The following is a 24,743-nucleotide window of genomic DNA, read 5'->3' as shown; positions in this document are numbered from 1 at the left end:
CATCACCACTCTGCCAGAAGCCACTGAGTGAAGGCTAGGGGATGCTTTAAACAATGTGCTGCTGCCTTGGCAGCTAAGAGGTTCCAGGTGCCCAGAGGAGTGCCGCATACACGCAATACTGTAGCTCATTCAGAGAATCAGAGTGGGCAGTTATCAGGTAGGGGCCTCTTGTGGGCACAGCTCTACAAGGTGGCCCCAAATCTCTGCCTTTACATAGTCTTATGTTCATTTCCATCTTAACTACCTGGTAGTAACTGCTCTTGCTTTGCATGTGCGTGCTGCAGGATAGCACTTCCTTATGATGAAAGAAAAACTTCACTACATTTCAATTTTAAAGAGTTTATGGGAGCATTCACAGATTCAAGAATTGGGGCAGCACCAGACCACAAGGAGCTATCACTCCATCAGGAAAGGCAAGAGGGGAAACTTTATAAAGTTTTTGCATAAGCAAGACAAAGAAAATAATTTTGATTGGTTAGAAATTAGTTGGTGGTTTCTGATTGGTGCTGTTTCTAGTTTCGATTTACTGATTACATCAGACTCTGGTTGGTTCACATAGGAATTTAGAGTGCCAAAGCCTCCTTGGTCTAATGGCCTCCCAATTAGATTCTTCTAACAATTATCATTTTGAAATATTCAACATGAAAAACATTGAAATAGTTATGAAATCCATTCTCATCACAATAAATTGTAACATTACACTTGCCAATGAAAAGAAAGTGTTAGATTTTTAAGTTTCATAAACCAAAAATAAAATTCTAAGGCCCCCAACCTACTGATGGACTCCCCTCTCAGCCACTGGCATTCCAAAGTAAACCTGAAAAACTAGTTCAGACCATGACGGGAAGAGGTAGGTTAGACATGTGTCATTATAACTTCCTCCCTTTGGAATTCGGATGCAATTGACCAGCACTACCATTAAAACAGAGATCTTAAGACAGAAACAGACTCTTCGTAACAGTAAGATACCAAATTCAAACCTGATTCTAGTATGGTGATTCATGACAGATAGTAGGTCCTGAAAGAAATTGAAATTTTTTTCCCCAAAATGTATTTCTTTGACATGTTCTTAAATGGCATGGCCCTGCAAAGCTGTCTCTTGTGTGGAAAATCCACATTCTGTAGAGAATCGTCTTCCCTTTCCATATCTTTTCCCTGATCCAGGAGAGAATTAACTAAAAGTATGGAACCTTTTTAGGTCTGATAAGAGCTCTGAAGCCTGGTACCTGGGGGCTCCATTTCATAATAAAAATCTTGGTCTCCACAACTTCTTATCTTAACCCAAACACTCCTTTCTATTGATTCCAGGCTTTAGATAATAACTCTTTCAATCAATTGATAATCAGAAAATCTTTGAATCTACCTGTGACCTGGAAGCTCCCACTTCAATTTATCCCATGTTTCTGCAGAGAAACACTGTACACCTCCTTACACATATTGATTGATGTTTGCCTGTAACTTTAAGAACAAAAATGGGTTTTTTTCTATTAAAGAAAAAGGAGAATGGGCATAAACTAGACAACTAGCATCAGTAGTAGCCACGGTGACTATAACTAAAAATGATATGATTAGGCTATTATGTGTGAAGCATACTAACAATTTCTGTTCATCAGAATAACATAAAAATTTTAAACTATGACTAAATTTACTAGTGATTATTTCTATCTCCTCACATAACATCACAAATGTATGAATTACCAGCATATACTTGGATTCACACACACACACACACACACACACGTACAAATTTAGAATTAGAGTGACCTCATTTCTTATTGTAGTTCCATAAACATCTTGCCAATGCAGGCTTTTATTTATCACAAAGGCAATGAAAGAGGAAAGGGTTGAATATAGTGACCTTCCAACATCTAATGACCAATACACTGTAAATCCTTCAAGAGCAGAGACTATTTCATGAGATTTAGCTCTCTTAAGACATTTTTGTAAAGAATTTTTTTAAGAAAAAATTGGTTTACAGAATCAATGAACAAAATGAACTAAAGAATGGCTAAAAAGACTTCTGTATTTAGCTTCCTTTGTTTGCTTCTTTGCTGATTTGTTCATTTTACATCAGCCTTACTTAATTGGTTCTTTTAAAAGCTATCAGAAAGAAATTTCAGGATATCAAGAGATGGGATCCAATCAAAGGCTTTTGCTGAGGGCTGTTTGGTGCCCAGATGAAAACAATATTATACAACATTCAGATATTACTGATAGCGACAGGAGGCAGCCAAATGCCTAGGCAGATGGGAGACAGTTTAAAGCCTGAAAGCCAAGCTGCAAGTTAAACCCTAGGACTAGATTGAGAGCTTATCTTCCCATTTCACGTACTTTCCTCTGTTTGGTCCCCACTCTTCACCTATTTTACATATACCTACCCTTTCCTAATTGGTTTTGCTACACTGTCATGCCCACCTTTGAGTGGTGTCTTCACTTTAACCTTTTTGCATACTCGCAAACCAGCATGCACTTCCCATTTTGAGTCCCTAAAAGGCCCTGGACCCAGCCACCATGGGGGGGCTTTCCTGCCTTCAAGTAGGGGAACCACCCCCCACATCCCCTCCCTGCTGACAGTTGTTCTGTCCTTCAGTAAAATTCTCCAGCATCAATATCCAGAATATCCTCATTCTTCTTGGGTGTGGTACAAAAGCTTGGGAACTGCCGAATGCAGGTACAAGCTATAACACAGGTGAGCTGGGGCATGCCAGCGTGGCTGAGCGAGGCCCAGGTGGGGTGTTGCCGGTCAGGGGTCCCCAGCTTCCAAAGTGACTGAGAAGAAAAGTCCTGCATCATTACCCACAAAGTTTCAGCCTTCTTCTCATGAAATTTCTCTCTTTTTTTGAAATTCCAATAGATTTGCACCTTCACCTTTATTTTTGGCAGAAGTAGTAGTAAAGAAAAAAAGAGTTTTCCATCAAATGAATGATTGCTTCGTAGAAGTGTTCTAACCGCTTTATTACCCCACCTTCACCCCCAGAGCAGAAATGAAGGGTGTTGTCAACTCCTTTGATATAGATTTAATGAGTAGAACCCTTTCTATTTATTATAGCAATATTAAAATAAGAAGCAAGGATGAAATATTACATTTCAGTGTTACAATGTGTCTAATTATTCATCTTTATGTATAACTAGAAAGACTATTATATGATTATTTTATGTTGGAAAGATGCACATAAATATTGATATGACTCAAGGATAATAGAAAATAGGCACAATGAGGTAATCGTATTTATGTCCCACAACAAAAAAACACAATCATACATTGTTTGGCCTGTATGAGGTAAATTTTTGCCTTATGAAAGAAATTTGACCAAGTTTCAAAAAATATAGTTTATAAGTGGAAAGGACAGCCATACTTTAAATGACCTTCAAAAATGATCACATGATGTTCTCTACTCAAAACACTGGATGAATATATATTCTGAAATAACCAGAAGATATCTAGTTTTGAATTATAGCCTCTCTGGGTCCCTGAATAGAGACATTGTGTTCCTCTCAATAAATAACTGCTCTTTCCTACTTACTTATGGAACAGATTTTCACTACAGAAGCAAAAAATCTCATCTCATTATTGTAGGCTTCTTGGCATTCAACATAGTCAGTGGGATAGGATGGGTGCTCAGGTCAGTCTGAAGTTGTTAAAATCGTTTAGAAAGGTAACTCAGTAATATCTATGAAAACTTGCAAACTCACATTTCTTTTGACCCTTCAAACCTACTTTGTGAAAGCTATTCTGTAAAAATTAAAGCACCAGAATTTATGAATATATAAAAAATGGTTGTTTTAGTATTATCTATTTGTGACAAAAAAAAACCATCAGTAGGGCTAGTGCTAAACAAATTGTTGAAATTGTGTTATATTCAATATTAAGGAATATTATGCATTGGTGAAAAAAACCAAAAACATTAACATATAAAGATGCTCCTGATATACAATCAAACTTGGAGAACACAAGAAATTAGTCATACTCATGCCAAAAAATGCAAACTGAATAAATCTAAATTTATTAAATTTAGATTGAATACAATCATGCAGTGACTAAATCTTACATGGCTTCTCAGCACAGTCAGATTGTGCGTAAAACCACTCGCCTTCGCCATAATTTCATCAAAGCCCTCTTCATCTCACTATTTCTCAAACTGTAGATAAGCGGATTCAGCAGAGGTGTCAGAAGTGAGTAAGACAATGACATCACTTTCTTGGTTTCTGGTGAGTAGCCAGATTTGGGTTGTAAATAAGTCATACTGGCTGTGCCATAGAACAGGGTCACAGATGTGAGGTGAGACGCACAGGTGGAAAAGGCCTTTTGTCTCCCAGTGGTTGATGGCATCTTCAGGATGGCAAACAGAACTCGAATGTAAGACAAGAGTATCAACAAGAAAGGAACCAAAATAACCAAAATGGTGCCTGTGAATGCATAGATTTCAAACAAAAACGTGTCTGCACATGCAAGTTCTTTTTTTTTTTTTTTTTTTTTTTTTTTTTTTGAGACGGAGTCTCGCTCTGTCGCCCAGGCTGGAGTGCAGTGGCGCAATCTCGGCTCACTGCAAGCTCCACCTCCCGGGTTCACGCCATTCTCCTGCCTCAGCCTCTCTGAGTAGCTGGGACTACTGGCGCCCGCCACCACGCTCGGCTAATTTTTTTGTATTTTTTTTAGTAGAGACGGGGTTTCACCGTGGTCTCGATCTCCTGACCTCGTGATCCGCCCGCCTCGGCCTCCCAAAGTGCTGGGATTACAAGCGTGAGCCACCGCGCCCAGCCCTGCACATGCAAGTTCTAACACTGCTGGCGTTTCACAAGATATATGATTAATTTCATTAAGGCCACAAAATGGAAAACTAGATACCCATGATGTTTGCACAGTACCTAACATAAAACCTAAGGCCCATGAAAATACAATTAATTTCATAAAAACTCCTTTATTCATAATCATTTGGTAGTTGAGAGGATGGCAAATTGCAGCAAATCAGTCATAAGCCATTGCTCCCAGGAGAAAACATTCAGCCCCACCAAAAAGAAGGATGAAATACATCTGTGCAAAACAGCCCCCAAAAGAAATTGTAGTTTTTTCAGTAGAGAGGACTACCAGCATTTCAGGCATAATAACAGCACTGAAACTCAGGTCCACCACAGATAAGTTCAGGAGGAACAGGTACATGGGAACGTGGAGGCTCTGGTCTAGGGAGATGATGACTATAATGATGGCATTTCCCATCAGGGTCACCAGATAAATAACCAGGAAAGCCCCAAAGAGCTGCCCCTGGAGCTCAGGATAGTTAGAAAAGCCCAAGAGGATGAATTCAACCACACAGCTTTGATTTTGTCTTTCCATTTTCAGTAATGAAGTCATGCATTGATTTTATGGACATAGTATATAAAGAATAAAGCCATAGTCCATTAGCTAAGAGTTCCAGTCTGCATTCACCCCAGAAATTCTGGCGGAAGATGTAAAAAGGAGCCTATCCTGACAGAAATTTTCTTTGGCAATTTTAGACAATGACCAAATACTTGGATTATATTCCAAATATAAAAAATAGAAATGAAGAATTCTGGCTCAGCGATCTTGTCTGAAAATTATGAAATAATATCAAATTTACTTGATACTATTTGAAAATTAAACATAGCCTTAAAGGAAATATAAATACTTTATACCTTAGGTTCCAATCCTATAACATTGCTGCAAGTGTTCTTTATTTAACTTAATTTTACATAAATGCAAAACTTAAGACCGCAAAAAATAAAATATAAAAAAGTAGATAGATTGAAAAAGATATCCCAACAAATTTGATAATAGCCTAATAATCCAATGTTACAGCAAATTTGATATAAACGTATTTAAAATATTAATTAGATTCAAAGTACCTATATATGACTTGGAGAAAGAAAACAACATTCTGTAGAAACATAGAGGGGATATGAATTTTCAACACAACCAATTAGGTGACCTATAGACTATGTGAATTGGCTTCAAGCTTACAGATTTCTGCCCATCCTGGATCTGGCCAATTATATTGAGATTTACCTGGATGTGAAGTTTTTGGGGCCAGATCTCCAAGGTCTGTCCTTCTGACCGTGATGACTTAAGAAAAAAAAACCATTTGGGGAATCATTGTGTAATTTAAAAGATTTCACTCTGTCTCTCTCTCTCTCCGTTTCTCTCTTCTCTCTTCCCACTATACTCGTCATCAAAAGATTCATTTAATCATTAATTATTCAACAAGCACTGATTAACCAGCTACCATTTTCTAGGCTCTGCACCCTCAGGAATACACGTGAATCCAGAGCACAACAGAGAGCTAAGCACACTACATAAAATAGCTTCTAACCCCTTAACCAGTATGCTGCATAAACTAGTACCTCCCCGTAGTGCATACCCCAGGACTTTCTCTTTCTTTCTCTCTCTCTTTCTCTCTCTGTCTATATATATATATACACACACACACACATATATATACACAACTAAGTGATTCAGTGCATTGATTTTATAACATTATATGGCATAGAATATAATATATTCTCTATATATCTTTTTTAAAGAAATATGTGTAAAGCATATTTTATATATTTATATAAATATAAATGGATTAATATTTTATATTATATATATATAAGCTCTAGTGAGGTGTATATATATATATATAATCCCTCTCTAGAGCTTAGCTCCCAGAGGGCAAAGATTTTGTTTGCTTCTTTGCTCCACACACAGTGCCTACAACACTCCCTGGCTCATAATAGGTGTTAAACCAACATTTTTGAATAAATGAATTTTAAAATAAGAAAAACCTAGACTCTATTTTTAAGGAATAGAGTGCCTAAGAGAAGTCAGCACACAACACAACTGGACATTAATAACACGTGCTGTAGAAATTTAAGTGAAGGAATGATGACATTTGAAAGGGGAGGGAGGATGAACAAACAATCACAGGATGTCATGAATGGAAGGCCATTAGGTGGGAGGAGAATGGCAGGAGGAGGAAAACTGACTTGCTCAAGTCAGGAGGCACTTGATGACACCATAAAACTAGAATGGAGGCCTACTGCCTTTTGCGTGATGTTTTGAAAACCAAAAGAAATTCACTGTGAGGGATGAGGAAGCCAGGAAGACAGGTGGACACAGCAAGTTGACAGCATACAGTGCTGTCTTGAGTGCAGACCTGTAGGACATTAGCAGACAGGAGAAGACAAATTGCTTTATTTCTGAATTTGTCCATAGTCATGTATTAAAATCAAATGACTGTATTTAACCACAAAAATTGTACTGTATTTTGGATGTCAAAAAACCTATAATTATTAAAACCAGACTCTGTGAGGCCAAATATTTAAAATGCATTTCTAATGGCAAAAAAAAAAGAACAACATGTATTCAGTTCCAACTACGTAAAAGTAGATTGGTTTTAAAAATTAGAAAATTTATAGAATGCTGTAAAAAATAGAAAATCTTTATACCTTAGAAGACCGTCATGGTGACTTGGATAGATCACTGACAAGTAATACTTATGCAGATCATTCCCTTCCTAAGTCTTCAGCCTGCCCATGGAAACAGGTAAATGTTGGACTTACTGACCAAGTTCTCTTCTAGTTGCAAACTCCAGAATATGATGATTTGTGCACGCAAAGCACTAACACTTCTGCTTATTGCCTGAACTTTTCTCTGAAAAGAAAAAGAAATTGACTAACATCAAACCAAAAAGTCTACTGATTCAAATGTTTCAGCTGAGCCTAGTGACCCCTGAGCACTGAGCTATCACTTCAACAGCATCTCCAACTATCAAAGAGGACAACTATAAACACAAGTCCCACCAAAACGCACAGGAGCAGAATCTGCACTTTCTCACCTGTTGACTCTGTCTCATTAATTTTCATACTACTTTATCAGAAGATTCACCTGTAGTCAAAAGCCACCTATTCGTAAACACAACTGAGTGATTCAGAGCATTGATTCCATAATGTTATATGGCATAGAATTATTTGCCCTGGAGAATTCCTCCCTGGAGAACATGAAATCACTTCATAGAGACCTTCCTGTATTTTTGTGTGATAACTAAAGAGGCTGAAACTTGGCCCCTCAGGTGAGAAAGCTCAAGAGCACAAACGTGGAGCATCACTCCTTCTTATGTCTATGGGGAATAAGCACCTCTTCCCACAAGAGACTCGATTCCACTGTGACACCTCCCAGTAGGAGGTGAGAGCAGAGGCTGAATGAACATTGTCGATAGGGAAAAAAGGGAGGGGTGGAGTGAGGGTGCGAGCAAGGGCAGGTGACCTAGGGCTAGAGGATTTGCATGGACACAATGCACAGTTTGTGCAACGGTGGGAGATATGGCAAGTAGATTTAAGGTGCTTTGTAGAACGCCTGGATGCTCCCTCCGGCTCAAGAACTTTTTAACATGGAGTCAAAATATCCTGACAGGCTTGTATAACTTTGAGCACATCACTCAACTTTCTGGTTCTATTACTTTCTCTGTAAAATAAAGATAACAATATTAATCTCATAGGATGTATATGGGAATCAGAGGACTCAGGGTTTAGTCTAAACTGGCTTGAGCAATAAAGGAGGCCATAGGCTCTGTCTCAAGAGACTGTAGAGATGAATGAATCTGCAGGCTTGGCTTTATCCAGAAGGCAGATGATGTGCTCACACCAAGGCTCCACTTCTCTTCTTCTCATCTATATTTTTGTGGGGTAGGTTCTATTCTCAAGAAAGCCCTCTCCTCCTTGCAGCAATAAGGATGCCAACAACACATAGAGATATTCTCCCTACTCCATCTCCAGTGGGAAATGTCCCAGTGATGCTGAGGAAAGGGGGTTCTCAAAGAAGCAGTCTACGGACCCCTCCCATATTAGTCCCCGTGGTGGGATTACATGCCCATTCATGAACTAGTCCTGTGCCCTAAAGATGGGAAAAGCTGCCTAATAGGTGCTTTTCATAATTCCTACCCCATGACATCCCATGGGGGCTTCTGTTGTATTCATATGCTCTATAAACTGATGTCAGTGACTGTATCACAGGTGATGTACAATTTGTGAGAAGTCATCAAGATGTAGAGTCATGAATTGTACACTTTACATATGTTAGATTTCAACAAAAAGTGTATTAAAAAATGTCAGACACATATTTAAAAGGATAAGTGGGGAATAATAGTAATGTTAATCTCCAGTTTAAAGCCAATATGTCATTGATATGACAATAATCAAAATGCGGAGATTTTAACACACTTTCTCAAAGTTTGAGAGAGCAGACAACAAAAAATACAAAATGGAAAGATTTGAATAATAAAATGTTGATTTAACAGATGGTAATGAGAATAAATATAATATAGAAGAACACTTTCATCTCATTAACTCTATATTTTTATCCCAAAATATCTATAGAATATTTACAAAAATTGACTGTGTGTTTTGTCAAAAAGAAAATCTCAATAAATTCCAAAATCTTCGCAGTCGTATACATACAGCATTCCTTGTAATAAAACTACAAAAAAAAGCCCAAAATAGAAAAGAAAAACTAGTCTTAGAAACAAACTAATGACATACTTTAAAAAATGAGATGTCAAAACTCTTATGCTCATTTTATAAAAATTATGTATATATGTATATATATATCAGTGTTTTATGTACATAGGAAGAATCAGAAAAAAAAATAGACATGAAATAATTTAGATTGGCTACTTTTAGAAATGATGGAGTTGGGGGATGAGAATAGAGGTATTTTTGAGAGACACTTTGGTATTTTTATTTCATACATCTACTGCTTGAATTTAAAAGAAATACATTAATTTTGTAATAAATAAAAGCAAGGTTTTTAAAAATAGAAAATGAAGTTCAGTCATGAAGTCTTTGCCCATGCCTGTGTCCTGAATGGTATTGACTAGGTTTTCTTCTAGAGTTTTTATGGTTTTAGATATTACATTTAAGTCTTTAATCCATCTTGAGTTAATTTTTGTATAACATGTATGGAAGGGGTCCAGTTTCAGTTTTCTGCATATGGCTAGCCAGTTTTCCCAACACCATTTATTAAATAGGGAATCCTTTCCTCATTGCTTGTTTTTGTCAGATTTGTCAAAGGTCAGGTGATTGTAGATGTGTAGCATTATTTCTGAGGTCTCTGTTCTGTTCCATTGATCTATATATCTGTTTTGGTAGCAGTACCATGCTGTTTTGGTTACTTTAGGCTTAGAGTATAGTTTGAAGTCAGGTAGCATGATGCTTCCAGCTTTGATCTTTTTGCTTAGGATTGTCTTGGCTATGTGAGCTCTTTTTTGGTTCCATATGAAATTTAAAGTAGTTTTTTCTAATTCTGTGAAGCAAGTCAGGGGTAGCTTGATGGGGATAGCATGGAATCTATAAATTACTTTGGGCAGCATGGCCATTTTCATGATATTGATTCTTCCTATCCATGAGCATGTAAATGTTTTCCCATTTGTTTGTGTCCTCTGTTATTTCCTTGAGCAGTGGTTTGTAGTTCTCCTTGAATAGGTTCTTCACATCCCTGGTAAGTTGGATTCCTATGTATTTTATTCTCTTTGTAGCAATTGTGAATGAGAGTTCACTCGTGATTTGGCTCTCTGTTTGTCTATTTTTGGTGTATAGGAATGCTTGTAATTTTTGCATATTGATTTTGTATGCTGAGACTTTGCTGAAGTTGCTTATCAGCTTAAGGAAATTTGGGGCTGAGACGATGGGTTTTTCTAAATATATAATCATGTCATCTGCAGAGACAATTTGACTTCCTCTCCTCCTGTTTGAATATCCTTCTCTTGCTTGATTTCCCTGGCCAGAACTTCCAATACTATGTTGAATAGGAGTGGTGAGAGAGGGCATCCTTGTCTTCTGCCTGTTTTCAAAGGAAATAATTCCAGCTTTTGCCCATTCAGTATGATATTGGCTGTGGGTTTGTCATAAATAGCTCTTAATATTTTTAGATATGTTCCATTAATACCTAGTTTATTGAGAGTTTTTAGCATGAAGGGGTGTTGAATTTTATTGAAGGACTTTTCTGCATCTATTGAGATAATCATGTGGTTTTTGTCATTGGTTCTGTTTATGTGATGGATTGTGCTTATTGATTTGCATGTGATGAACCAGCTTTGCATCCCAGGGATGAAGCTGACTTGACTGTGGTGGATAAGCTTTTTGATGTGCTGCTGGATTCGGTTTGCCAGTATTTTATTGAGGATTTTTGCATCGATGTTCATCGGGGATATTAGCCTGAAATTGTCTTTTTTTGTTGTGTCTCTGCCAGGTTTTGGTATCAGGATGACACCAAAAGCAATGGCAACAAAAGCCAAAATTGACAAATGGAATCTAATTAAAATAAAGAGCTTCTGCAGAACAAAAGAAACTATCATCAGAGTGAACAGGCAACCTATAGAATGGGAGAAAATTCCTGCAATCTATCCATCTGACAAAGGGCTAATATCCAGAATCTACAAGGAACTTAAACAAATTTACAAGAAAAAAGCAAACAACCCCATCAAAAAGTAGGCGAAGGATATGAACAGACACTTCTCAAAAGAAGACATACATGCAGCCAACGAACATATGAGAAAAAGCTTATCATCACTGGTCATTAGAGAAACGCAAATCAAAACCACAATGAGATACCATCTCACGCCAGTTAGAATGGAGATCATTAAAAAGTCAGGAAACGACAGGTGCTAGAGAAATAGGAACGCTTTTACACTGTTGGTGTGCGTGTAAATTAGTTCAACTATTGTGGAAGACAGTGTGGTGAGGATCTAGAACCAAAAATGCCTTTTGACCCAGCAATCCCATTACTGTGTATATACCCAAAGGATTATAAATCATTCTACTATAAAGACACATGCACACATATGTTTATTGCAGCACTATTCACAATAGCAAAGTCTTGGAACCAATCCAAATGCCCATCAATGATAGACTGGATTAAGAAAATGTGGCACATATACACCATGGAATACTATGCAGCCATAGAAAAGGATGAGTTCATGTCCTTTGTAGGGACATGGATGAAGCTGGAAACCATCATTCTCAGCAAACTATTGCAGGGACAAAAATACAAACACCTCATGTTCTCACTCATAGGTGGGAATTGAACAATGAGAACGCCTGGACACAGGAAGGGTAACATCACACACTGGGGCCTCTTGAGGGGTGGGGGGAGTGGGGAGGGACAGCATTAGGAGATATACCTAATGTAAATGACAAGTTAATGGGTGCAGCACACCAACATGGCACATGTATACATATGTAACAAACATGCACGTTGTGCACATGTACCCTAGAACTTAAAGTATAACAATAAAAAAAAGAAATTTGATCCCCAGTGTTGAAGGTGGGGCCTAGTGGGAGATGTTTGGGTCCTGGTGGTGGATCTCTTATTAACAGATTGATTCCCTAGGGTGATGAGGGGAGTGAGTGAGTTCTTACTTTGTTAGTTCTGCTAGAGATGGTTGCAAAAAATAGCTTGACACCTTCCCTCTTTCTCTTTTTTTCCACTTCCTCTCTCACTGTGTGATCTCTATACTCTGCCTCTCCTTCCCCTTCAGCCAAAAGTGGAAGCAGCTTGAGGTCCTCATCAGATGTAGATGCTGGCACCATGCTTCTTGCACAGACTGAAGAGCCATGAACTAAGTAAACCTCCCTTCTTTATGAATTACCCAGTCTCGGGTATTTCTTTACAGCAATGCTAACAGACTAAAACATTATTACATTGCATTGATCTTCGGATAGATAACAAAAGATGAGTCAATTGACAAACCATTGAAAACTAAATGTGAGAGCAAGAGTGTCAGTCACTCACAAAGAGATCCTCATCTCTTGCAACAAGCAGGCAGGAAAAGATGGAGATCATTTTCAGGGTTCAGTAGTCACAGTGGCTGAACTTCAATGATACCTGCATGCTTAATCAAGGTAGCTATGTTAAGCCAAATCTGGAGCCAGAGTTGGAAAAAATCTAAGGCTTTGACACGTGGGATAAGAATTCTAGGTGGATGCCTCCAAAGATCTGGACTTCCAGGATATCACTAAACTTTCTAATACTGCAGAAGTGACCAACCCCTCCCTATTCAGGGCAGGAAGATTATTGAAGAGGTGCACCATCAGAAACTGCCTTCACCTCTTTTCCTCAACACCAGGCCTATAAATATGGTTAAGTCACAGCACAACTCAGCCAGGGAAATAAGGAAAGAATGGGACAATAACACAAAAGAGCTGCAAGGTCTAACAGACCTTCACCAACAGGGGGAGAACCATGGTACTGGTTCTGAGGGTGCTGGACCAGGAAGCTGGTAGGCAAGACTGGATAAGTGAAAGTTTATTGACCTGATCTGGAAAGAAAAGATAGGGAGTTTGGCAGCAGGGAGGTCTAGAGTAGAGGCATATTGATAGACATACGGAGTGGGCATAAAGTGTGAAGGTCTTTGTATCTTGTGTTAACACCTGGTCAATAGGTAAAATGACTCACCCAGTTGACAAATTAGCCTACTTCTTCTGTCAGCAGCTACCCCAGTGCTGACATGATGCCCACAAGAACAAAGTGGCCTGACAGCAGAGATAAAGGCTATGCAAAAGCCCAAGCAATGTGGAACTCATTTACCCAGACCAACCAGATTTACTAGTGACAGTGTGTAACTCCTCAAAAAAATTACAAATCAGTGCGTAGACCATATACAAATATACCCATACACATTTAGAATTAATGTGATCTGATTTCATATTGGAATTCCTTAAACTCAAATTCAGTCAACTCTATATGAATTGAAATAATACCAATAAACAATTCAGATATTTATGTCAAATTTCATATGTAATAGAGACCACGTAAGAAATCAGTAGGGATTTGTTTAACAATTATAAACCTAAAAACAGTTTAAATAGACACACAGATATATATATGTATTGTCTAATCCCAAATAATATACACAAATTATAATGACACCCCTTCATTTAGCAGAATATGTATATCTAATCTTAATTAACATCACAGTATCAGTTTTATTCCAATTATTTTTAAAAACAATTGAGGGAGGTAACCTGGGAAGATAGGTGACCTGCTATCTTGTAGCTATCTATTTAGGAACAAAAGGAAAGGCAGTTTTATTGCCTGAGTCAGTTTCCAAGCTTAACTTTTCCTTTTGGCATAGTGAGTTTGGGGCCCCAAGATTTTACTTTCCTATAACAGACTACAAATGGAAACTTCATAAAACTTTCTAAATCAGTGGTCTGTAAATGAAAAAGATACTGGTATTATCAAATGAGAATTTGAGAAACTTCCCATGTAGCTCTCTGGTCACCAACATTGGATAAATATTTGGAAAGATACCAAGAGAAATCCAGTCTGGGATTATAATTTGTGTAAATTCATGAAGTAGAACCATTTTGGGCCCCCAAAAATAGATGCACTTTTTTTTTTTTTTTTTAACTCATCCATGGAACAAATTTTCAATCCAAAAATAAAAACCTCGTCACTCTATTTGTTGGTCTCTTGAAGCTCTACCCTGTTACCAAAGCACAGTGAGCCTTCAGGCCAGTCTGAAGAACTATAATCATTTTGAAAAGTAATTCTGCAATAGCTAATAAAATTTGTAAACACAGATACTCCTCATCCTATCAGTCTCACTGTAGCAAATCTATCACACAGGTATAATGACATCAGTACATATGAGCATATGGAACAAGGCATTTATTGAAGCACTGTATTAATGACAATAATCTAGTAGCTACTTGGATGTTCATAATAGAGAAATGGATGAATAAACTGTTGTATGATGTTATGAGAACATATGTATCTATTAAACACAAGTGACAGCAGTTCTTTATTGAAAGAGATATATTTTCCAATCTTAAAAACTCAACAAATTTACATATTCATACAAAAAATGCAATCTTTTTCACCTTTATTAAATTTAAATAGAGTTCACTCAGGCAGTGGCCAAATCTTAGCTTCTCAACACAATCAGACTGTGTTTAAAATCATTTTTCTTCGCCATAGTTTTATCAAAGCCCTCTTCATCTCACTGTTTCGTAAGCTATAGATGAGTGGATTGAGCAGAGGAGTAAGCAATGTGTAAGCCAATGACATCAGTTTCTTGGTTTCTGGTGAGTAGCCAGATTTGGGTTGTAAATAAGTCATATTGGCTGTGCCGTAGAACAGGGTCACAGATGTCAAGTGAGAGGCACAGGTGGAAAAGGCCTTTTGTCTCCCAGTGGTTGATGGCATCTTCAGGACGGCAAACAGAACTCGAATGTAAGACAAAAGGATCAACAAGAAAGGAACCATAACAATCAAAATGGTTCCTGTGAAGGCATAGATTTCAAATAAGAAGGTTTCTGCACACACAAGCTCTAGTACCGGGGGAGTCTCACAGAAGAGATGATTAATTTCACTGGGGCCACAAAATGGAAAACTAAATACCCAAGTGGTCTGCACAGTAGCCACCATGATCCCTGAGATCCATGAGAACATTACTAATTTCATAAAAACCCCTCTGTTCATAATCACTGGGTAGTTCAGAGGATGGCAAATTGCAGCAAATCGGTCATAAGCCATTGCTCCCAGGAGAAAACATTCAGTCCCACCAAAAAGAAGGATGAAATACATCTGTGCAAAACAGCCCCCAAAAGAAATTGTAGTTTTTTCAGTAGAGAGGACTACCAGCATTTCAGGCATAATGACCGCACTGAAACTCACCTCCACCACAGATAAGTTCAGGAGGAACAGGTACATGGGAACGTGGAGGCTCTGGTCTAGGGAGATGATGACTATAATGATGGCATTTCCCATCAGGGTCACCAGATAAATAACCAGGAAAACCCCAAAGAGCTGCACCTGGAGCTCAGGAAAGTTAGAAAAGCCCAGGAGGATTAATTCAACCACACGGCTTTGATTTTGTGTTTTCATTTCAGTAGTTGAACCTTATATTGTTTATATGGACCTGGTATATCGAGTATGAAGTCATAATCCCATAGCTGTGAGTTTGAGTCTGGAATTCTTGACAGCAGATGTAATGACAAGCTCATTTTGACAGAACTTCAGGTTGGCACTTTTGAAGAATGGCCAATGACTTGTAATTATGAATCTTTAAAATACAAATAAGTGAAGTTTTTTGGTTCAGAAATCTTGTTTTTAAAGTACAAAATAACAGTAAATGTTATCTGGCAACATCTTTGTTATGTAGGTTGCTCTCTCTCTCCTCTCTTAATGCCTAGTCTCCCTTTAAAAGCCCCTGCTTTCTTCCCAAAAAGTGAAGCAGTGTCCTTAAAGGCAGGAGCCTATACCTCTTCCCTTAATTGGATTCTGCAAGCAAAGAGCAACTGAACCTGCGTTTTGGTTACACCTGAATTGCGAGCTAGTCTGGAACTTGGCTGCAGTCCTAACTCTGCCACTGTCTCCAAGATGGGTCTCTGCCTCTCCTGCACTTGGGTTCCCCATCTGTATGGGTTGGAAGCAGCAGAATGATCCCTTCTGGCTCTGACATAGGTGTTTCTCTAATTTGCTGATAGAAGACTGCAGACTGCAAACTGCAGGCTGCAAGGCCTCAACTCCAGTCAGATGGGAGCTGGGCTGAAGGGAACATGGAGTAGTGGTGGGTGGGCACATAGGCAGCACACATGCTGCCCGAGTCACTTTGGGCCTGCCAGTCCCATGCAGAGATGACCATTTTCTTCCCAATCCAACTGCCCCTCCAGAGCCCCTCTCAGGGCAAAGCAACTTCATTCTCTCTGCTCTCAACCAGATCAACCATCCTTGTCTCCCAGTATTCCTTTCACTATCAGGGCCCACAAGTCTTTAAAATCTGGAGTCCTCCTGGCCTCACGAGTCCACCCCTGCTGACACTGCTCCACCTCACTGCCTCTTTTCCTCTCTCTTCACCTCCTCTACCTTTAAATGGAAACCTAACTGGCTATTCCATGTTTTATACCCCTTCCTCCAATCTGTACCTCAAATTTCTGACAAAATAACATCACCCTCCCTCCCAGAACCTTCAGGGTCTCCCCTTATCAGTAGAATACAATGCCCACTTCTCAGGCTGGCATTTAAGGGGAACTAGAGTGATAAAAATTGCTTTAGGAATGTAAATGACGGAAACATTACTTCTGAATGGACAGTGAGGGTGGGAAACCATAATCACAAGATGGCATGGGTGGAAGGTCCATTAAGCAGAGGAGAAAAAGCATAAGGAGGAAGGCTGCCTTGCTCAAATAGAACATATTCAATGACACCTTAGCACTAGCATGGACATCTAATCTGGACTTTGTGTGATGCTTCAAAAACCAGCAGAATTTTACTGTGGGACAAGAGGAAGCCAGGAGGAGAGAAGGACACAGCAAGCTGAAGACATCTTGATTTCATATCATTAGGACATTAGCAGAGAGGAAAAGGCAATTGATTTATTGAGTCTGACCATTGTGATATTAAAAATCAAATATATGTATTAACTATAACAAAATATTTTGGATGTAAAAAATCTCCTAAAATAGACTTGGCAGGAAAAAAAAATGCCTAAGTACCATTTTAATAGACAAAACTACATTTTCAACTCCAGGCCTATAAAACCAAATACATTTGTAAAATGAGAAAATTTAGAGTATCCTACTAAAAATAGATAACTTTTAAGGAGCTGATAAAGCAAAGTTATAGAACAAATCTAAATTACTGCCTTCATGAGTAATTTTTTTAAGCTGAACTTAAATGCTCCATCTTTTCCCTTTAACATAAAACAACATAATGCTGATTTAGCTAATTCACTGATATGTTCTACTGGCTCTGGCATTAACTTTCTGTATAATCTTGGACAAATAACTCCCTCGTCAGGGTTTCATCTTTCTACCCAATTGGACTTATTTCTGACCACCTTCACCCCGCTCCCTCAACTACGTACCTCTAAGAATTGATGATTTGTGCAAGCAAACCGTTTATAGGTCTAATTACTGTCCAAACTTTTATGTGAATATGAAGGGCACAGCAGTTGACTTTCTTACCTGAGCACTGAGTTATCACTTGATAAATATCTCCAATTATCAAACCCACCAACAGGCACCAAAGCAGAATCTTCAGATCCTTATCTATTCCTTGTCCCTGATTTTCATCCCATTTATGTTTTACCTCTTCAATTAAAAAGCACTTCCATAAATACAACTTAGTGATTCAATGCATTGATTTTAAATTATACTGCATTAAATTTTATGCCCTCAGAGAAATCTTCTTTGGAGAACTTACACACAATTTATACAGACTTTCCTGTACGGGGACAAGGAAGCTCCACTGCACAAACTTGGAATACGACTCTTCCAGGTTTCCATAGGGAATTAACACCTCTTCACACGAGAGACCCAATTCCACCAAGACCTTCCCCATTAAGAAATGAAAGCAGAGACTGAATGAATGTTAATAAATAGGCACAAATGCAGAAGAGAGAAAAGAATGTGAGCGTGAGTAAAGGCAGAGTGATTTGGACAGAGGATCTGATTGGACAAGATAGACAGTTTGTGCAATGGTAGGAAATGTGTTATGGCAAGTAAATTGAAGTTACTTTGTGGAAAGCCTGGAGATACCAAAACTTATATTTTCTAGTAGTAATATGGAAATACTAAATTTGGGGGGAAAGTCTTTTAGATAATTTTATAGTCGAAACTTTTTAACTTGAAGTCAAAACATCTGAACTAAAATGACTGAGCATCATGTCTCCTCTCTGGCTCTATTACTTTTTTGATAAAATCAAGATGATGTTATTAACTTTACAAGGTATATGTAACAATCAGAGGACTCAGAGTTAAGTTCACACTGATTTGAGCAATCAGTAAGACTATTAGCTCAGTTCCAGCAAAGTATAGGGATTAATGAATCTGTAGGCTTGGCTTTATCCAGAACTCAGATAATGTTGCCAGGACCGGGATTTCTTTTTTTCTCTATTTCTCATCTCTGCTTTCCTAGAGTAGGTTCTATTCTCAATGAATATTTTCCCTTTAGTGGCAATAAGGCTGCTAACAACACTTAGGGATAGATCCTCTCTGTATCCAGTGGGCAATGTACCAGTTATCCTGAGGATAAAGGGCTTTCATTTGCAAAAACTAATCCAATAACCCCTGCTGTATCATTTACTATGGTGGGATTACATGACTATCCACTCATAAACCAGACACTGTGACTGTGAATGAGATGAGAAATGCTACCTAATATGCAATTTTCATGGCATTCTATCCTATAACCAGGTACAGCATCAATTCTAACTATGCATACCTGAAAATGTTTAATTTTAAAAAATTCCCCAAGGGAAATGAAGGTACTGTTTATAGGAGAAGGAGGTCAAAGAATGATGGTGATTCAACACACAAATGCTCTATACATAAAGCATGGTATACTTTAAATTATTATATAAATACAAGGAGGTGAGATGAAAGCTGAGAAACAATAATGTTGCATTATTTATTTTTGCAAGATGGACTGGACAGAAGTAGAACTAGGATGTAATGAATGGAGCAAAATCATATGTATTGTAGAGGATAAATAGTAATACATAGTCCTGGATATGAATGTGTTACATAAATAAGACAAGATTTCAAATGTTGGTGAAAGAGAGGATGAGTAAATAGAAACACGGGCAGGGAAGTCCATAAATAAATCACTTCAAGGGCTTTGCACACCTTTGGAACTGGTTCCTGAGTCTAGGAGTGAGGGGAAAAGGGATATACTTACCCTCTTAAAATAAGTCAAGAAGTAAATAGTCACACACTCTATTAATGAAGAAGTCTTCTCAGAATTGACCATCCCTTCATTGAACAAGCTAAGAACCTGACTGTAAAGGCATTGTTATGAGCCTATACAGATGTCCCAGTCCCCTGAGTCATGCAAAAAAAAAGAAAAATCCATTGAAACCCTTGAAGTGGGAAATGGGAAGTGTGATATACAGAAATTAGCTTCTTTCCTATGAGTCTGTTACCTAAGAAGCAAAGCAACAGAGTAAGTGCCATCAGCAGGCAATGGGATCAGCAAAAATTTGGGGAGGGTGGGGGAGGGTGTTATGATGGTGGTATTGTTGGACCTATCATTGTTTGTAGGACTCCCTTGAGCATTTCTTGAAAGGTCAGTCTAGTGGTAATGAATTCCCTCAGTTTTTGCTTGTCTGGAAAAACTTTATTTCTCCTTCCATTCTGAAGGATAGCTTTTCTTGGTATAGTATTCTTGGCCACCAATTATTTTCTTTCAGCACTTTGAAAATATGACTGTCTCTTTGCTTATAGAGTTTCTGCAGAGAAACCTGCTGTAAGTCTAATGAGGATTCCCTTATATGTGACTTGATGCTTTTCTCTTGATGTTTTTAGAATTCTCTTTTTATCTCTGACTTTTAACAGTTTGACTATAATGTGCCTCAGGAAGGATCTTTTGGGGTTAAATATGTTTGGGGACTTTGAGCTTACTGGATCTGGGTCTTCATATCTCTCCCAAGACTCTGAAAGTTTTTAACTATTATTTTGTTAAATAGGTTTTCTATGCCTTTTCCCATCTCTTCCAGAACTCTCATAATACACATATCTGTTTGCTTAATGGTGTCCCATAAGTCCTGTAGCCCTTTTTTCATTCTTTTTCATTTATTTTATTTTTATTTTCACTCACTGGGTGATTTCAAACAACTGATCTTCAAGTTCAGATATTCATTCTTCTGCTTGATCTGGTCTGGCTATTGAAGCTCTCTGATGTATTTGTTATTTCACTGAGAATAGTGAGGAGCCAGAAGATGTGGGAAGATGGGAACAGGGCCAGGGCAGTAAGACTGAGATTCTGAGCACAGTCTGTCTCCTCATCTTAAGGAGGCTTAATGGCAGAGTCTTAAGAGAGGGGACTGCCTTCAAAGAGGAGGAAAATCAATTTGTAAAGGAGAGGTCATCTCTCTAACATCTCTGGGGAAATAGAGTTTCTAAGAAAGCCTCAGTTTGTTGACCTATGGGATAAGCTGTCCAGATCTACCTTCAAGAATGAAGAATCTTCAGGAATGAAGATTTTGCGAGTGCTGTTGCCAGAAAGGCCTGAGCTGTCAGCCCCTAAAAGGACTGCTTCACCTGGGGCAGCTGTATCTACTAACTGATCAATGGCAGAGAATAAGGGCTTGGCCCCCACTCTGAAGGTCAGGACATCTCTGAAGGGTCATCCCTGCCTTCAGTCCATTGAAGCCTTCAGGAAGTCTGCCTCAAAACTCAACTTCTTTCTTCGCTAAATCCTGCCCTTCTTTCCTTCCCTTCCACAGATGTTGATCCCATTGCACACTAATCTCTATCGCAGCGTTTCCTGCAGAACCTAATCTACAATAGTTAAAAAATATGAATGCTTGGATCCTGGCAACACCAGCAGGCACTGAAGACCCTGCATAGGGAGTTGTGGGACTCTGCACCTTTGCTTTAAACATAACCACTGAAACCCCAGAAGCACCTCTCTCACCAAAGATAGTACCTTGAAATACAGCTGAAGTTCCTGTGCCTCAGTTCCCTTGTCTACAAAAGCAGAGGAATTACATTAACACTCTTTAGGCTCATACCCACTTCTAGAATGCCATTCTATTTCATTTTTCTGTTCATGATGGTAATAACAAAAGAAAGAGAACAAGGGAGATGAAATAACATGAAGAAGAAAGGGCTTAATGCATTACAAAAACCAAAGAGCAAAGAATGAAGGAGAGAGTGGCAGAGATGATTAGGAGAGGTGTGCACGCAAGCCTGGTAGGTTCATTAGGATTTGTTCCCCAATTATAATGGGTTTTTTAATATTTTCCACAGAAAACTGTCAGAGTTTTGTTTCAAAATTACTACTTTTTTATTGTTCTAGGTGTTAAAATGAATAGATTTGGATTGAAATAAATGTCTCACAATTACCCCTACTTCTATGGAAATGATAATGTCATCTTCAAAATGAGGGAAGATTGACTTCAAGCTGTTTCAACAAAAAGTGGGTCTAATGAGCAAAGGTGTGATTAGAGCCAATCTGGTCAAGGACACTATCCACCTGCCCAGGCAATCTGGCAAAGTCATAAATTCATTCCGTTGGGACTGGCTACAAGACTGAATGGATCAATACACCTGTTAAATCATCCCATAGTCAAACATATGTTGACAGCTCAAACTTATTTTTATCAGCCTGGTCTTAGATACATGTAAAAGTAGATACATATAAAAGTTTGGATTCAGTGGCCATTTAGACCCTGTGATTACAACAGACTGTGAGTCCCTCAAGGGCAGGGATTATTCAGTTTTAAAGCCCCTGTGCCTATCATGTGTTGGTGGAAGGTAATTAGATAGATAGTAGATTTATTAATTGAACAGAGATATAAATGAACAACAACAAAAAGCATAATTGATTGATTTGAATTAATTTGAGTCTATGTGACTTAGCTTCATATGAAATGGATCTCCAGTGAGCATCCAGTGTACTGACAACAAAAAGATGTCCCATAAAATTTTCTTTTTTAACATATTCTCAGGTTACATGAAGCAAATTGAATTATTCCCTTAAATGGCTAAGTGTATTCCCATTTGGAGTTTAGAATCTGATGGTTCCCAGTTTGACCCTCCCAAGTTTGAACCAACTTTCCCAAGTCATTCACAGATAAGATTTTAGCTACAGAAATGAAAATCCTATCCCTATTTAGTGGTATCTGGGTGCTTTCCCAAGATGGTGGCATTGAGTATATCTTCAGGCTTATCTAAAGTAGAAACTTTTCAGAAAGTAATGTAGCAATACTATATCTGTTAAAATTAAAAGTACATTTACTCCTTGATCCAGCTCTCCCCCTTGGGATATATATGCATACAGCTGTTTATTGCATCATAGTTTGTTGTGGCAAAAAAAATGAAACTGATAGCCAACAAATACTGTATTATTGTATAAATAGTGCAATACTCAATATTACGCAGTGACTTAAAAGGATGAATTAGACCAAATGAACTAACCTGGAGAAATATCTCTGATCTATGGTATTGCCAAAATACACAGTCCTTTTTATCTTTACAAATTCAGATTGTGTGCAATGGCCTACAACCAAATAACACCACAGTGTGTGTAAAACCACTTTCTTCTCCAGTTTCCTAAGTACCCTTTAGATCTCAAACTGTAGTTCAACAGATTAGCAGAGAGATGAGCAGAAAGTAGGACAGAGATTTAAGTTTCTTATTTTCTAAGGAGTAGCCAGATTTCACTTGTAATAAGTGACATTTGCTGTACCCATAAAAGACAAATATATGACAAGAATTTTAGCAAGAAAAAAATCATAAGATTTAGCATGATGTCCATAAATGCAGATTTCATGTATATAAGCTCTAGCATTGGTGAGATTTCACAATAGGGACCATTAATTTCATTATAGCCACAATAGCAAAAATTAAGTTTGTATCCCCAAAATGCAACACAGAAAGACAAAGAAATTATTAGAAAAAAAATGCAAGACTTAAAGGCTAGAAGACTCAACAACTACATGCAATTTTTACCAAGAAATTCTAACTCATTGGAGCATGTGGTGTTTTTGTTTCTTCCAGTAACTATTACCAATTAGATCATGAAAAAATCCTTTCCCATTGCATAGTATTTCTCCTGATGACATCTTGGGCAGACTTATGTATGTTTTCAGCTAGTTAGTTGTTAAACTAGTTTCATCCTACTATTAAGAATTTAATCTCTTTAAAAATCTAAACTTGGCCTGGCACGGTGGCTCACGCCTGTAATCCCAGCACTTTGGGAGGTGGAGGCGGGCGGATCACCAGGCCAGGAGATCAGGACCATCCTGGGTAACATGGTGAAACCTTGTCTCTACTCAAAATAGAAAAAAAAATTAGCTGGGCGTGGTGGCGGGTGCCTGTAATCCCAGCTACTCGGTAGGCTGAGGCAGGAGAATGGCGTGAACCTGGGAGGTGGAGCTTGCAGTGAGATGAGATCGCACTGCCTGGGCGACAGTGCGAGACTCTGTTTCAAATACAAAAAAAAAAAAAAAATACAACCTTATAACTTATTCAAATTCTTCTTCTTCCCACCTCAAATATATACTAGAGTGATGCAAGTTGGGGTAGTGGAAGCAGAGTGTGTTCCCTAGACACTTATCTTACCATCTTTTAGCAAAGATGTGGAACAACTAGAACTCTCATACATTTCTTTTTTCATTTTAATTTTTATTTTAGATTCAGGGGAAATGCGTGCATATTTGTTATAAGAGTATATTGTGTGATGCTGAAGTTTCAGCTTCTATTGATCCTGTCACCCAGACAGTGAGCATAGTACCCTACAGGAAGTTTTTCAGCCCTTGCCTCCATCTATCCTTTCGTCTTTTTGGAGTCCCAGTGTGTGTTGTTCCTATGTTTGTGTCCATGTGCATCCAGGGTTTACCTCGCACTTATAAGTGAGAACATGCAACATTTGGTTTTCTGTTTCTGCATTAATTTGTTTAGGATAATGGCCTCCACCTGCATTCATTTTGCTGCCAAAGACATGATTTTATTCTTTTTATGGCTGTGTAGTATTCCATGGTGTATATGTACCACATTTTCTTTATCAATGCACCATTGATGGGTACCTAGGTTGTTTCCAAGGCTTTGCTATTGGAATAGTGCTGCAATAAACATATGAGTGCAGGTGTCTTTTTGGTAGAACGATTTATTCTCCTTTGGGTACATATCCAGAAATGAGATTTTTGGGTGGAATGGTAGTTCATTTTTATTTCTTTGAGAAATTTATAAACTGCTTTCCACTGGGGCTGAACCAATTTACATTCTCACCAATAGTATAT

At 38.2% G+C, this 24,743-nt stretch overlaps 3 protein-coding genes across 4 annotated transcripts in view; 1 reads left to right on the top strand and 2 right to left on the bottom strand.

Annotated features, from left to right (window-relative positions):
* The window catches only part of EIF3F (eukaryotic translation initiation factor 3 subunit F), a 91,517-nt gene that overhangs the window by 19,189 nt on the left and 47,585 nt on the right, over positions 1–24,743 (top strand). The window lies entirely within an intron of this gene.
* Positions 4,067–5,332, bottom strand: LOC129484446 (olfactory receptor 10A6-like). Its single transcript, XM_055282545.1, is given in 2 exon segments — positions 4,067–4,455; positions 4,768–5,332. Coding segments are annotated over 2 exon segments (954 nt in total).
* Positions 14,939–15,883, bottom strand: LOC129484445 (olfactory receptor 10A3). Its single transcript, XM_055282543.1, has one exon. It carries the CDS (start codon positions 15,881–15,883, stop codon positions 14,939–14,941), a length of 945 nt encoding a protein of 314 aa, XP_055138518.1.

The sequence above is a fragment of the Symphalangus syndactylus genome, chromosome 6 (assembly GCF_028878055.3).
Source record: "Symphalangus syndactylus isolate Jambi chromosome 6, NHGRI_mSymSyn1-v2.1_pri, whole genome shotgun sequence".
Taxonomy (NCBI): Eukaryota; Metazoa; Chordata; class Mammalia; order Primates; family Hylobatidae; genus Symphalangus; species Symphalangus syndactylus.
The sequence above is the reverse complement of the archived record's forward strand: the minus strand, read 5'-3'. Positions and strand labels throughout refer to the sequence as shown.

What these genes read in the sequence shown, in the direction of transcription:
- LOC129484445 (XM_055282543.1), bottom strand. Translation starts at nt 15,883, where the DNA reads ATGAAAACACAAAATCAAAGCCGTGTGGTTGAATTAATCCTCCTGGGC.